Raw genomic sequence first — 13,320 nt, 5'->3', positions numbered from 1 at the left:
GCAGAGCCTATGTCTCTGGGAAGCCCTCCAAGAGGGGAGGGAACTGTTTGATGCTCTCTGTGGCTCTCACAACAGCCTGCTCTCACAGCGAGGTTTCAATAAGGAGTCTGTTGTGCTAATGTGATCGTCTTACCTTGGCAAAAAAACCAATACCAACACTTGGCATTTGAAGGATGGAAACCCAGACACATGGCTCAGTAGGGCAGCTGTTACCTCTAAGAGCATGGGTTGGATTCACACTAGTTGTGTAGCTCCCCTAGCTCTCTTCATTTAAATAGATCCTTGTTTCTGTCTTCCTGCCCCTTACCAGACAGTGGACCAGTGGTACAAGAGCAATGATGAAGAATCATTTGCTTTAGCACGCATGCTGATCCGAGAGGAAGGACTGCTGTGTGGTAAGAGCAGATGCGAATCCTTTGAGTTTCTGTGAAATAATATGTGGGAGGCTGAAGTCTTCTGCGGGTCAAGAAGACCTCCTGCTGCTTCAGAAGCTGTCTTCCTCACCCTGGGCTCCTCTACTGTCTCTCCTCCTTCCTCTTTCATTTTTTCTCATTTCATTTATGGTTTGACAGTTTTGCCCCTGATCTGCATTTTGGCAGGTGGCAGCTCAGGCAGTGCCATGTCTGCAGCTGTGAAGGCAGCCAAAGAGCTGAAGGAAGGTCAGCGCTGTGTTGTTATCCTCCCTGACTCTATCAGGAACTACATGTAAGAACCTGCTTGTTTTCTCTCTGGTAAAAGGATGAAGCAGTCCTTCAGACCTCCTGACAGCAGTGTTGAGTTGAATACACATTTCTTATATAGCACCCAGTTACCAAAGCAAAGAATGTGTTTGGGGCACAACTTCTGAGGTATCCAGAAAGGGTCTGACATGGAGTAGAAAGGAGCTTAGCCCTCTGAAAGCTGAGCTCCTCCTTGTGTCTGACAGTATATAACCATCACTGGTTAGCGTCTTTGACAGGAAGAGACTTGCTTTCACTGTTTTATTTATTGGGGACCATTGGTATTATCCCATTCCTGGAAGGGTCCCTGTGAGGCTGTCGGCTCTCTCTGCCTGTGTCCACAGCAGACCACAGCACTACTGTGACAGGAGCCAATGTTGAGGTGAGTTCACAGGTGGAAGTGTGAGGGCCTTCAGCTGTGCTGAGAAGTTGTTTTTCTCCCACTGCATTGAAACATAACTAGAAACACCGTGTTCTGGAATGTGTTTCGTGACTTCTGTTGCATCCAACGTGATACTAGATGACTAGAAACTGCAGACAGACCTTGCCTGAGTACAGGTTGGCACTTCTCCATTCCAGGCTGTCTCTCTATTGTATTGCAAGGGACTGATGTAGTTGAAGCTTTGCTTCCTATGGGATTCCTTTTTCTTCCTATGCATATTTCTTCTCAATGTCCGTGGCTGGTCAGCTTGGATGGCAAATGGCAGTATATTTTCAATTATGCTTTAATTGTTTGTGGTACTGAGCTGTAAACAGTTGCCTCTGCATGCTATTAGATTTGCTGTCAGATGTTCAGCCTGCTAATGAGCTCTTCGCTTCCTGATGCTTTCCAGGTCCAAGTTCTTGAGTGACAAATGGATGATTCAGAAAGGGTTCATGAAAGAAGAAGACCTTGTCAAAAAACCTTGGTAAGCATATCAGATCCATTTGGATGTTCATAAGTCTATTCAATCGTCTTTATGGCAGTTGCTAATTTAAAACTCTCTTCAATTTGCACTACTTGCTTTGATTTAGCTAATCTTTCATGTTATTGTGTTGATGTAAAATTGCAGCTATTAATCAAATCTGCTTAAATTGATTGATTTCCTTTTGAGTTGCATACCAGTAGAAGAAAACTTGGTACTTAATGATTTGGGTTTTGTGAAAAGGGTTGTATCTGAAATGAGAAAGTAGTATCTAAAGAACTCTTCTGAGATCAGAGTTCTCAAGTGCAAAGTGCTGCAAGTCTACATAAGTGGAGGGGGAATCTTCCCTAAATTGTTACCTATAATGACTGTAAATATGGCTAGCTCTTTCAGTATGAGCCCAAAATGTTCTGTGTAAGATATAAATAATGAAACTAGGGAGGTTAGTACTCTCCACTAACTATCTGTAATATCAGAAAGTAGATGAAATGAGGAAGACAGTTGCGGTCTTAAAGCCTTCTCATGCTTCACTGACTTTCTGATATTGGGGAGAAAACTTGAAAGCCTTGGAGCTTTACTGACTCTGGCTGAATCCTAACTCTTCCTTGCAGCTTTTTGTCATTCCTGTAGTGTTGAGGGCCACTGTGCATGAGCAACTGGTTCCATTCTCGCCATAAGACTTGGTTTTTATTTCATCCCCAGGTGGTGGAACATCAGTGTTCAGGAACTAAGCCTCTCTGCTCCCCTGACTGTGCTTCCAACTGTTACCTGTGCAAAGACTGTTGAAATTCTCCGGGAGAAGGGATTCGACCAGGTACCAGTTGTTGATGAATCTGGGTATGTCCACATATATCACTATTCATCCATATGTATCACTTACCTCACCAGGTCCCAAGGGATGTCTTTGAAATGCTTACTAGAATTGTAATATTCTCTCACTCATCTTTCTTCAGTTACAGTAACACAGTTCAGAAATGTTACCTTAAATACACCAGTGCTGTACTTAATATGCTGTCATGCCAGGACTGTCCTGCCCTTCACATAAAAGGCTTCTAACGATTATTATGATATACTCAGTGTGTCTCTGCAAGATATTTTCATTGTTTTTTTTATAATAGCTGTTTAACTTACCAAAGCACAAGTTCGTATTTAAAAAAACAACCCCAAACCTACCCATCTCCACCACAGCTTTCACCCAGTTTTTTCAGAACACTGCATTATGGTGCAATGTTGTAGTGACCCCTGTAAACCAGGGCGTCCCCAGCAAGCTGGCAGGCCTTAGTACCCTGTAAGTCTCCTGTAGGACAGGCTGAATAATGAAGAGGTGCTCAGTTACTGTCCAGTTACAGTGCTACCTCAAGGGATTACTTGTTGCAGGTCCTTGCAACATCCTTGCAAGGAGAAGGGGAATGAGCAAAATTGATGCAAGCATGTCTCTGACCCTATCACACCTTTCAAAAGGACAGATGAGAGTGTAAAACAACAAAGTTACGCTTTTCAAAATTGCAAGAAGATCTCCAGTTGCAAGAACTAGAGATACAGAGAGCCTGATGCTCAGAAGGGCCAGGAACCCACACACCTGCTGACTTCGGTGTGAGTCTCCAGAACTTCTGAGAATTGGACTCTATCTCCCGCAGAAACACAGAATCCAAGTATACCATGAATAATGTTGCTTTACACTATGAAGCAGTTGAACTGTCTTCTCCAGGCTGGCTGAGAGTGGATACTTTTATCTACAGGAATACCTAAGGCTTTTGTGGTGTGTAGCCTTATCTCCTCTCTCCCCTTCCCTCAGGGTGATTTTAGGCATGGTTACCCTGGGTAACATGCTTTCTTCACTGCTTGCTGGAAAAGTTCAGCCTTCTGATGAAGTCAGCAAAGTAATCTACAAGCAATTTAAACAGGTAAGCAGAAACATTCTACAATTTCTAGTTCTCTGGTTTAAAGTACTATTGTCTGGTTGGGTAAGGTTTACCTGGGACCATGCAGAGCAGCTGTTATTGAGGACAGAAGTGCTCTAAACTCTGTCTTAGGTCACTCAATATCTCCCAGGTTTGTATTGTGCCTCTATATTGTGCTGTTCCATTACTTCAACAGGCTTTCTTCTAGCATGCTTGTCCTTTTTCTCCTTCTCCAAAATCCCAGCACAAATCTGGGCAATGTGAATCTCCAGGGGAAGAGACAAGGAGATGTTGAAACACCTCTTCTAAATTTCTGTCTCAGCTACAAACAAGCAACTGTTTGCCTTTTGCATCAGATGCCTTGCTGAAACAAGGGGTTGGCTGCTGAATGCTGATGTTGTCAAGATATGTGAAATTTGATGTTAGCCAGTTTCACCTGTCCATGCAATGTGGTGTGCTAAAATACCAGAACTTCCCAGCTGTATGGGTGCTCTTCTAAAATATACATGTATTGTTGCTGTTGCTTTGCTTCACTTGCAGGAAAATGATTTTGGTTTTAATGTGGAATGCTTGACTTAGCTTTCGTCAAGCCGTTAGTTTCAACACTGTCTCATAGTAGATGAGGTGCTGTATTTCAGAAGTACATGTAATGCTGCCATTCAGTCTACAAACTACCAAGTCCCTGAGGTTGAGAAAGGATGCTAGTTCTTAATAGATAAATGTAAATATATTTTCTCCTTCCCAGACAGATAATCAAGCATCAGGTGGAAATGTGGTGCGTAACAAAACTACTTGGTTCATGTCCTCCCTCACTTGGACACCTTAAGAGTTTCTGGGGCTGGTGGTGTGCAATCATTTCTGTAGCTACACTGGTGTTAGCTGTAGTAGCCAATTCTCTGTGCTTCTGAGGTTGTGGCTTTTTTCCATGGGCAGCTTGAAGTTTCTCATGCTTCTTCAGTGAAGAACAGCTTAACCATTTCTTTTCTCTTTAGTTCTGACTTTTTTTTCTTGGTGGAGGATAGAAGGGGAGCAACACAAGTGGTGGTATTACTAGCAGGCTAACTGAAGGCAACATTCATTGACTATTTTTCATTTGAATTGATGATTTAATGGAGAAACATGGTTAAATGCACATAACCTCAGAAGTATTGTGGATTTTGCTTTTCTTACCACTTTAGTCAAGCTTATTTGGCTTATTTACTGATGAAAACCAGGAAAACGGATTATCTGTGTCACTGAAATGACTTAGGATATCCTACAGTTAGGATCTGTACTACAGTATGCATCAACAAGAGGTCAGCTTAGCCTGTGACTACCAAGGCAAAGCTTTCTTTTGGCAATACAGGAAGCTTTCTTTGATGTGATCGTCACAATTATTTTGTGGCAATCTCTCAGAATGGAAGAGTAATGGTTATAGCTTTTTTTAAAGTCACCAGTAGGATAGCAATCTAGGGCTTTGAAACACTATTCACAGGATAATTTGCCAAGCCAAGCAAGTGCTGTGTGTTAAGGGAGCGGAGGACCATTCTTGAGTCAGATATTAGTTCCAGTAGTTCGAGATCTCTTCGCCAAAGGATCTTTGCATCAACTACTAATTTCCATTATATGTGGTGCAGGCGTAGCCTTAGCAGATTTCTTGACTGCCTTTCCCAGAAAATAGGGCTGGGGCATGGTCTCTGGCACTTTCCCATTACTATACCTACTGTTTGCTATCCTGTTCCCTGGTGTGATTTTTGGTTAGTGTCCTAAACCATGTAGCACTCTGCTAAACAATACGAGGCCTGCTGTCCCCAGCATCCCAGGTGGACCAGAGCCTGCTTCTGATGAACAAGAGAACTTAGTTGTAGGGCCATGAGCAGAGCCATGTCACTTGCCCTTAGAGCCAAATGAGCAGTCCCAGTTAGGTGTAGTGTAGTAGCATGTACAAAGGCTAATTGCCTTAAAGACTGAATAGACTTAAAAAAAAACGCCTGAATGTGGGCAAACTCATGGGCAGAATTTTTAGGAAGCTTGAATGAGCAGTAGTGAGACAGGTGAAAACTCCGTGGGAGTTCTGTTAAATTTCCATTAAGCATTTCAAAACATGTTTATGTCTTCATAGTTGTCCCAGTGCTGCCTGTGGGCTGCTTGTCCTGGTCATCTTTAGCCTACCCAGTCCCTGAAAACAGATCTATTGATTGTACACAACCAGATGGCAACAGGCTCTACCCCTTCAGTGAGCTTTGAACTTAAGTCCAAAAGTTAGGTTTGCACGTACCTTTGCACAAAACTGCTTGTCAGTGGTGGTGACTGATAGCTGACTCGATGTCGCAGTAGGTCCAGATTTTCCCCCCACCGCTTGTCTGACGCACAAGCTTAAGGATTGATGCTTCAGCATGCACTATAGCCTGCTGGTCCCTTAAACACAGGCTGCTGGGAATCCTTTTGAGCTCTTCTTACTCACAATATGGAGACCAGAGCTCCGTGTTCCAGTGCAACCCAACTGTTCATGCTGTGGCTTTTATTCCTCGGTCACAAGCTGAGCTCACTGCAGGATAAAGGCTTTTTTAATCTGCAGTGCAAGACTTTTCTTTGCTGTAAATTCCTTTAATGAAAGTATGTCAGATGGTGGGTGCTCCTGTTACCTGGGGAGAGTCACCCGGGTAATAGGCCTGTTGCTGCTGCCTAATATGCTAAAGCATGTCGGAAGAACAGTTTTATGCATTCTTTGAAATGGTTCCAGCCGGTGACTAGCTAAGTGTTTCAGAAGGATCTGTATTTTTTCTGCAGAGTCAACCCAGGGTGCTTTGTTGTTTAGTCTTAGCAAAGTTGAACTTCACTAAAAATGAATTCTTAATTCTCAGTTCCTTGATTTGCACCTGAAACAGTGTTAGCTGAGTAAACCTCACCCTTGGTTTTGTTTTTGGCTTGTTTGGGCTTTTCTCTTCCCCTGCTGCCTTTGCAGATCGTATTCATTTTCACAATGATTTGCAGCCTGATTCATTCACTTTTTCCTGGTCTTGCTAGAGTAAAATCACCAAGTATAATGAGTTTTATGCTAACTTCTTTGTTAGACACATGGAACAGTGGACCATCTTCCATCGTTAACGTTTTTCAGGTATTCGGTATCTTCATTACGTTTTCAGAATCAGAATTAATAACTTCATGCAGTGCTTCATTTGTTCTGTTTCCTTGGAAATTAAAAGATTAGAGTTTTCTTTGTTTCTAAGTTGGCCTTGATTTATTAGTGTTTTACAATGCTTCAGATGGGAGCAGTATATAAATGCTGATGTGTTGTTTTTAATACTGCATGAAGTATATGGGGATTATCCACCACTAAACATATAAAGGACTGTTTTAAGTTTTGTAACTCTCTCCTCAGATTAACCTGAAAGACAACTTGGGGAAACTCTCTCATATCCTGGAAATAGACCACTTTGCTCTAGTGGTTCATGAACAAATTCAGTGTGAGTATGATGTACTGTGCCTTTGTAACAGGCAATCTTTGCATTGTAACAAGAAGCAAGTACAAGCGTGAGTGTGTAAACAAGTTCTGAAGAAGCTAAATCCTCTTTTTGTGTTTGTAACTATGTAACTCTTGGTAAGAGTCTAGCACTAATTCTTGTGGGGTAAATGTTAAATGCATTAATAACCTCACATACTGTAAAGTATCTGCCTTTGGAGCAAGTTACTGCTCAGAACTGAATGCTTGAGTCTAGTCCGTTGTACAGCAGCTTTGTTACTAGCAGTAAGCCAATGAATAAGCTCCTGCAGTACAACTGGTCTTTGCTTCTTCCTACCCCTGTCATACAACTTCCAGCAGTTCCATCATGGTGAGTGTGCCAGGTTAACTACACTTCAATTTCTTTGCCTTTCTAAAGCAAAACCTTTATTACAACTTCATAAAGTTTAGTAAGATCTAGATGCTAACACTGACATCACCATCTCAAGACAGCTTAATATTTCTTTTTCCTGTTTATTTTGTTTAAACTAACTTACTCCACTTGATGTTTTTCCTCCAAACTCTACTCTTCATCATTCTCAAAACTCTCTATGCTGCCTTCTTGTGAACTGGAAATCACTAAATAAATCTTCAGAGCTAGGGTATATCACTGTTATATGTGAATAATATCTTTTCCTGGTTTATCTTCCTCATAGCAAGCAACTTGCAAAATTACAAACACTGAGAAACTAGACTAAAGGCAATATTAAGACTTGCCAGATAAACTTATCTGACAGCTATCTCAATTATAACTGTAAGTGAAGAATAGTCATCAAATTTGGGCTTGTTCGTGATAATCTCCATAAGGATGTGCTCTTGACTCTGTGCTGACTATTTATAAACCTAGAATCTCACTGGAAGCTTACAAAGGAACAAAGTTGGAGTAAATGTAAAGTCCAGAACAATCCAGCTGGCTGAACAAACTGAGTATATAAGTAGGCTAAACATCTCCATACAGCCAGACTTTAGGAACAGGGAACTTAGGGCACAGATAAAGGCCCAGAGGTCACTTGGCCACTTGGTTCCCAGGTCAAAGGCTTTATGCTCACAATGAAAAATCACTTGAAGCCGTGCTCTTAGATGGTGAATAAGTTTTTTTTGGATATAAATGGGGAAATGTTGTGTTATGACTTTTTTTTTAATACTAATTCTGTATTTGACAGTGGTGTAGGAAGATGGTGGTGTTGCACATCCTCCTTTAGTGGCCCCTGGTTCAAACAGGATAATATCAATTTGCAGCTGCTTCACGTAGAGCCACAGTAACTAATGTATGACTTTATAACAGAGGATTTAGTTTGAATTTTCATGTTAAGAAAAATAAATCTGATGGACCCTTATCCTTCTTTCCATAATGTTTCTGTTTCTATATCCCTTTTGGTGAGGAGCCTTTCTGAAAAGAAAATCCTTGCCACTTCCTGTGTGACTGTTGGTCAAGATGCCATTCAGGTTCCCCCTCAACATACAAGGGTCATCGGCAATAGCCAGCTCTGCCAACAGGCCCTGACATGTGGAGCTGGGTTAGCTTGGCACCTGCCTTTGCCAACAGTGCCATTAAAATCCGGTGGGATGGTGTGGGCTTGTGCCTCCTAAAGCCAGAATTCCCTCTTTTGTTTCTCTGTAGATAACAGTGATGGTTCCTCCAGTAAGCGGCAAATGGTGTTTGGCATTGTTACAGCCATCGATCTGCTTAACTTTGTGACGGCGCGAGAACGGGAAAGAAAGTCCAACTAAAGTCAAGTAGCAATGTGGAGCCTCTTCAACAATATTTTGCAATCTACAACAAAGAATCAGGTTTATTTCTTAGGTAGAATGGTCTGTCCTTAGGGTGTTGGTTTTGTTTGGGTTTTTTGGTTGGTTTTTTTTTTAATTCTGAAAATAAGCAGTTACCTATTCTGGTGTCAGCTATACAGCCTGTGCATTTTGCTGTATTGCACAGCTTCTGGCGACCTGTTTCTTAATCAGGTTACATGATATTTCTTATCAAGACAGTTTATTTTTTTTACCTATATATATGTAAAAATATTGCCTAAATTAACTGGTATGTTTCTTACTTGTTGTGTCTAAAGTCTGACTTTCCAAAACATTGTTTCAGATTCATAGAATGTGTTGAAATAAAGAGTTACTGAAGCAGAGGCCCAAGAGAGCTCTGGAAAGTTTTGGATTTTTTTTTTTTTTTGTGCAAGGTTAAGTTAGGTAATACCTGTGTGGAGACAAAAATGAGACTGATGTGGAGAGAAGAAAGGGGGCTTCCCTTTTGGTCACATCAGTATAAACGAGGAGGAAATCTTGAGGGCTGGAGTTGAAGCTTGTTTCAACCAGCTGCTCTGAGGAAAAACTGACTTACGTGAAAGCCTGACGGTGAAGTGACAAACATAAACTGGTGACTCTGTTCTACACAGTGCACTGGCTTTCACTGCGAAGACAGACCTTGGTGGTTTTTTTTCCCAATTGTACCCTGAGAAGTAAGCACAAGTGAAAAGATTAAAAGGTAAGATTAAGCTTCTTGCCTGAAGATTTGTTGGTTGGTTTGTTTTGTTTTTTTTTTTAAATCATGCTGTTTCATCTAGTACCTTCCCCTTACCTCCCCACCCTCTTATTTATCTTAAAGTGCTTCTTTTTATGCCTGTTTTAGAAGAGCCAAAGGTAATCTGTCAAGAGCTGTAAACTCTTCCAAGTGCTCCCACACTGTAGTGCCTTACTCCAGGTGAAAAACTTTACTGCTAATTGAATTCACTGTAACTAAGCTTGGAAGGAACTGGCAAAGGCGGTGTGGACTGGTACTGCCAGGAGTACACCAGAGTAATGTGCGCTTGGTGTGTGCAGCTACAATTTTTCACCACTTCTGTAACTGGATTCTTTAGTAACGTTTGACTTGCGTAGCCATGGCACAGTGTGGCACTAGCAGCCCCATCTGTACACTGCTGTGCTCTTAGTGGTAATGATGAATGGAATCACCCTGTGGTTACAGGAGAAAAGTAGCTGTTCTTCATCTTCACAGAGGCTGCTCTACTCAACTTCTGACTGGCCTTTTGCCAAGAATAAAGTTTTTGATTAGCAAGAGTGACAGTTTTCTTAGCTTGTCTCTCTTTCCACTGAGGTATAGAAATACTATTTAGGCTGGGGCTATTACTAGTAGGATAGCAAAATAGTGTGTTTGGGTTTTTTGTTTGTTTTTTTTTTTTTTTTTTAAATAAAGCTGAAGGGAGTTGTGAGTCAGCTAAGAGAAAACAAAGGGGTTATTTAAAAATCAAAGTTAGTACGTCCTGTATATAGATTTCTTCCTACCTTGCTGGCCTCCCTGTAGCAGTGGAATTTGCTGTACATTTTGGAAGTGCGTGCTCAGAGGAGAGAGGTGGTGGTAGCCGCCCTGCCCCATGTGAGCGCTGAGCAAACGCCAAGCAGAGCTTTTGCAGTTGTGCCTTGGGCAATGCTGGCCTGGAGCAGGGACGTGGCCAAAGGGAGACAAGAGCTCAAAGCCAAAGAAGTGACACCAGTGATAGCGTCTGCCTGTCAGCAGTGTGACAACGTGGTTTCTTTTCTAGCTGCTTCCCTCTCACCTTAAATTTGTGAATGTTAAGAACTTTGTTGTAATGATAAAAAACCTCAGAATGATTTCTGATAACTCTTTAATGCCATGCTGGTGAATGCTAGGTTTATTCTGCCCTTGTCCAGTTTATTTCCTTAGACATCGGCTGTCCCTTCAGATTAGGGCTTATGACTGAGGTAACGTTGAACCATGCTTACCTTAAACTACGGTTTAACCATTAAATTCATATACTTCCCTAAGATTTAAGACAACTTTTCCCAAGGCTCTGGAATAAACTGCTATAAAGTCTAAAAATGTGCAACTTCAATAATAATTGGTTCTAAAGGATAGTTGATTTTTTAATTTTTTTTTTACCCTTATGCTGTGCAGTGATTTCTTTCTCACTGTTCCCCCTTGCTGTAGTAGCAACCCCAGCTTGGGTGCTCTGACTAGTGGCAAGATGAACTAGTGTATCAGATGTGTGTACCTGTGTGTTGAAGACACTGTTTTCAAATCTGTATTAGCTTTACTAGGTAGAACAGCTCTGTCTTACCTCTGTTGCTGCTTGGCAGAGCCTAATAACTCATCTTTCAAACTGTATTTTTGAGCTGCCTCCCAAGGGGTCATAAATAACAGCACATTTAAGGGCATGGCTTTTGATCTTAGCACTTTTAACATCCTTGTTGTTTCTTAGCGTAGAGAGAGTCTGTGAATGGTCAGTTGTACCCCTTGAGACATTAGTATTTCAGCCAAGTTTCTCAAGTCCTTTCCCAATTATTTCAAATACTGTTGTCAGATATATTTTCATATCCTTATGTTACAGGGAAGGCTGAGAGAGACTTATTTCTTTGATTACTTATGTTTTCACTGCATCGTTTGATTCCCACACTTGTAAAAACCTGTGTATTTTACGAGGTGCTATGAACTGAAGTGTTTGCTGCTATCATAGCCATCACTGCTGCTAAATGTTGGCATTACTGTTGCTCTTGAAAATTTACTTTACTTGCTTTTATCTAATTTTTTCCCCATTTTCCATCTGATCTTCACTGACAGCAGCAGGGAGGGGGTTGCTTAAGTAGTTGGTTTTTTTTTCTCCCTTTTGTTTTTGTGCTTGTAAAAGCTCCATGTACCAGCCTAACTGAATTCAGCAAGAAATATGAGGAGGATAGAGGGAAGTTCCCAAAGTTGCTTTTCAGAACAGCAATACAAGAGAGAAGTTAGAGTTGGGGCAGCAGAAGATTAATGGGTATCTTTACCTGTGACACAGAGAAAAGTGTAAAGCTTTTAATTTGGGGTTTGTTGCTTTTTTTTTATTTACTGTTCATTAATCTCTGTAACATCATGAAAACAGGTAGTATTGCTGACTAAGAAAGAAGGAGTCGTTAGTGCTCATAGGCAAGAGGGGATGTGAGTCTAAAGCAATCCAAGTAAGCCAAAGTATCCAAAGAAATCCACCTGTGCCGCTCTGCCTGTGCAGTTTAAGAGTAGGAGCCATCTCCTGTTGTACATTGACACAAGGAGGAACAGGTGGCCACCAGCCACTCTTATTCACAGTAGCAACCATGTTTGACCAGAGGAACTGGGTAAATAAATGGAGTTGCTGAATGAGTGAAAAACTTTCCAGAGCTCTTTCCCATAGCAGGGATGAAGGCAGCAAAGAGAAGGGCACGGGGAATCTTGCAGGGTTGAGGTTCCTCTGATGCAAAAGCTTATGAGCCTGATGCTTTTTTACATGTGAGAGAATGTTGTTACGAGCCTGGTCCTGGTTAGTAGTGGTAGGGCTGAATTAATGCTGGCCCGTTCTGTTTGTTTCAAATACTGTGAGGACCAAGAAAGACATTGCAGTTTGTTTGGTCTTTTAACTTGAAGTTCAAGTCCAGAGCTTGAAGAGAACTCTATTTTTCCTGAAGTGGGTGCCTGCATCTTCTGTTTACCTGTGCTGGTTATGCAAGTGCTGACTAAGCCTGAAAACTATTTTGCACGTGGATATTTATATCAACAACTTCTGCTGTATTTGTTTGTCACTGTAAGAGAATATCAGTCCTTTTGGTTTAGTGTTGGGTCTGCAAAAATACTTTTATTTTCTCACCTGAAGACAATTATCCAGTAAAATCTGTATAATATTTTGCCAGCAATTATCAGACAATGACTTGGAGATTATTTTGAAGTCATCGTGCCCAATGTTATTTCCCACTTCTTGCACAAGCTGTGGCTGACTCCAGAACTCTGTCTAGCTGAGGTTCCTCTAAGCAGCCAGACCAGTCTCACCTGCCCACCAACCTCATCGCTAAATGGTTTCTGAAAACTTCTGCTTGCTGTTAAGAATTTCACACAACGTGCTCACTGCCAGGAGCTACCTAGCATTGCCACTGTCATCCAACAGCCGTTCTTACTGTGTAGTGTCAACATGCTACCACAACAAAGGGAAGGCTTCTTATGCTTTAAGGAGCCGGGAAAAATCAATACTATGCGCTGTATTTATTGCACAAATGTTCACAAATATGCAGTATAAAGAGCTCAATAAAAGCTGTTTGATTGCAGAATGACTCTGAGTTTTTTAATGGCAGTTCAAGTTGAAAGTGTATTAGACTTTAGACTATGAGAAATTTCTGTTGGCTGCAGAAGACCTCTCGCTTTCAATGTGTGGACTGCAAGGCTCTGCACTTTTCTTCTGTCTCCAGAGAGCTGCTGGTATGGCAGGACTGTCGGAGAGCCAGCCCACGGTCTGCTTCTTGTGGCTGGCTTTAGTACAGCCCTGGTGTTTCTGTGCCAGGGTAGGAAGGGAAGG

The 13,320-nt window shown here is 41.6% G+C and overlaps 1 protein-coding gene across 13 annotated transcripts in view; it reads left to right on the top strand.

The window, feature by feature from the left end:
* LOC129201418 (cystathionine beta-synthase-like protein) overlaps positions 1 to 13,072 on the top strand; it is a 39,115-nt gene extending 26,043 nt beyond the window's left edge. For 9 of the 13 annotated variants that reach the window (XM_054812668.1, XM_054812667.1, XM_054812675.1 and 6 more), the window contains 8 exons: positions 311 to 395; positions 600 to 705; positions 1,553 to 1,627; positions 2,327 to 2,461; positions 3,420 to 3,528; positions 4,271 to 4,300; positions 6,887 to 6,971; positions 8,628 to 13,072. In XM_054812668.1, the coding sequence (XP_054668643.1) occupies positions 311 to 395; positions 600 to 705; positions 1,553 to 1,627; positions 2,327 to 2,461; positions 3,420 to 3,528; positions 4,271 to 4,300; positions 6,887 to 6,971; positions 8,628 to 8,737 (735 nt within the window). In that variant the 3' untranslated portion in view covers positions 8,738 to 13,072. Of the gene's footprint in view, positions 1 to 310; positions 396 to 599; positions 706 to 1,552; positions 1,628 to 2,326; positions 2,462 to 3,419; positions 3,529 to 4,270; positions 4,301 to 6,886; positions 6,972 to 8,627 lie in introns of those variants that run through there. The other 4 variants (XM_054812672.1, XM_054812673.1, XR_008575398.1 and 1 more) reach the window with 3 other exon arrangements.
* The last annotated feature ends 248 nt before the right edge of the window (positions 13,073 to 13,320 follow it).

The sequence above is a fragment of the Grus americana genome, chromosome 1 (assembly GCF_028858705.1).
Source record: "Grus americana isolate bGruAme1 chromosome 1, bGruAme1.mat, whole genome shotgun sequence".
NCBI classification, from domain to species: Eukaryota; Metazoa; Chordata; class Aves; order Gruiformes; family Gruidae; genus Grus; species Grus americana.
This window is presented reverse-complemented; position numbering and strand designations above follow the sequence as displayed.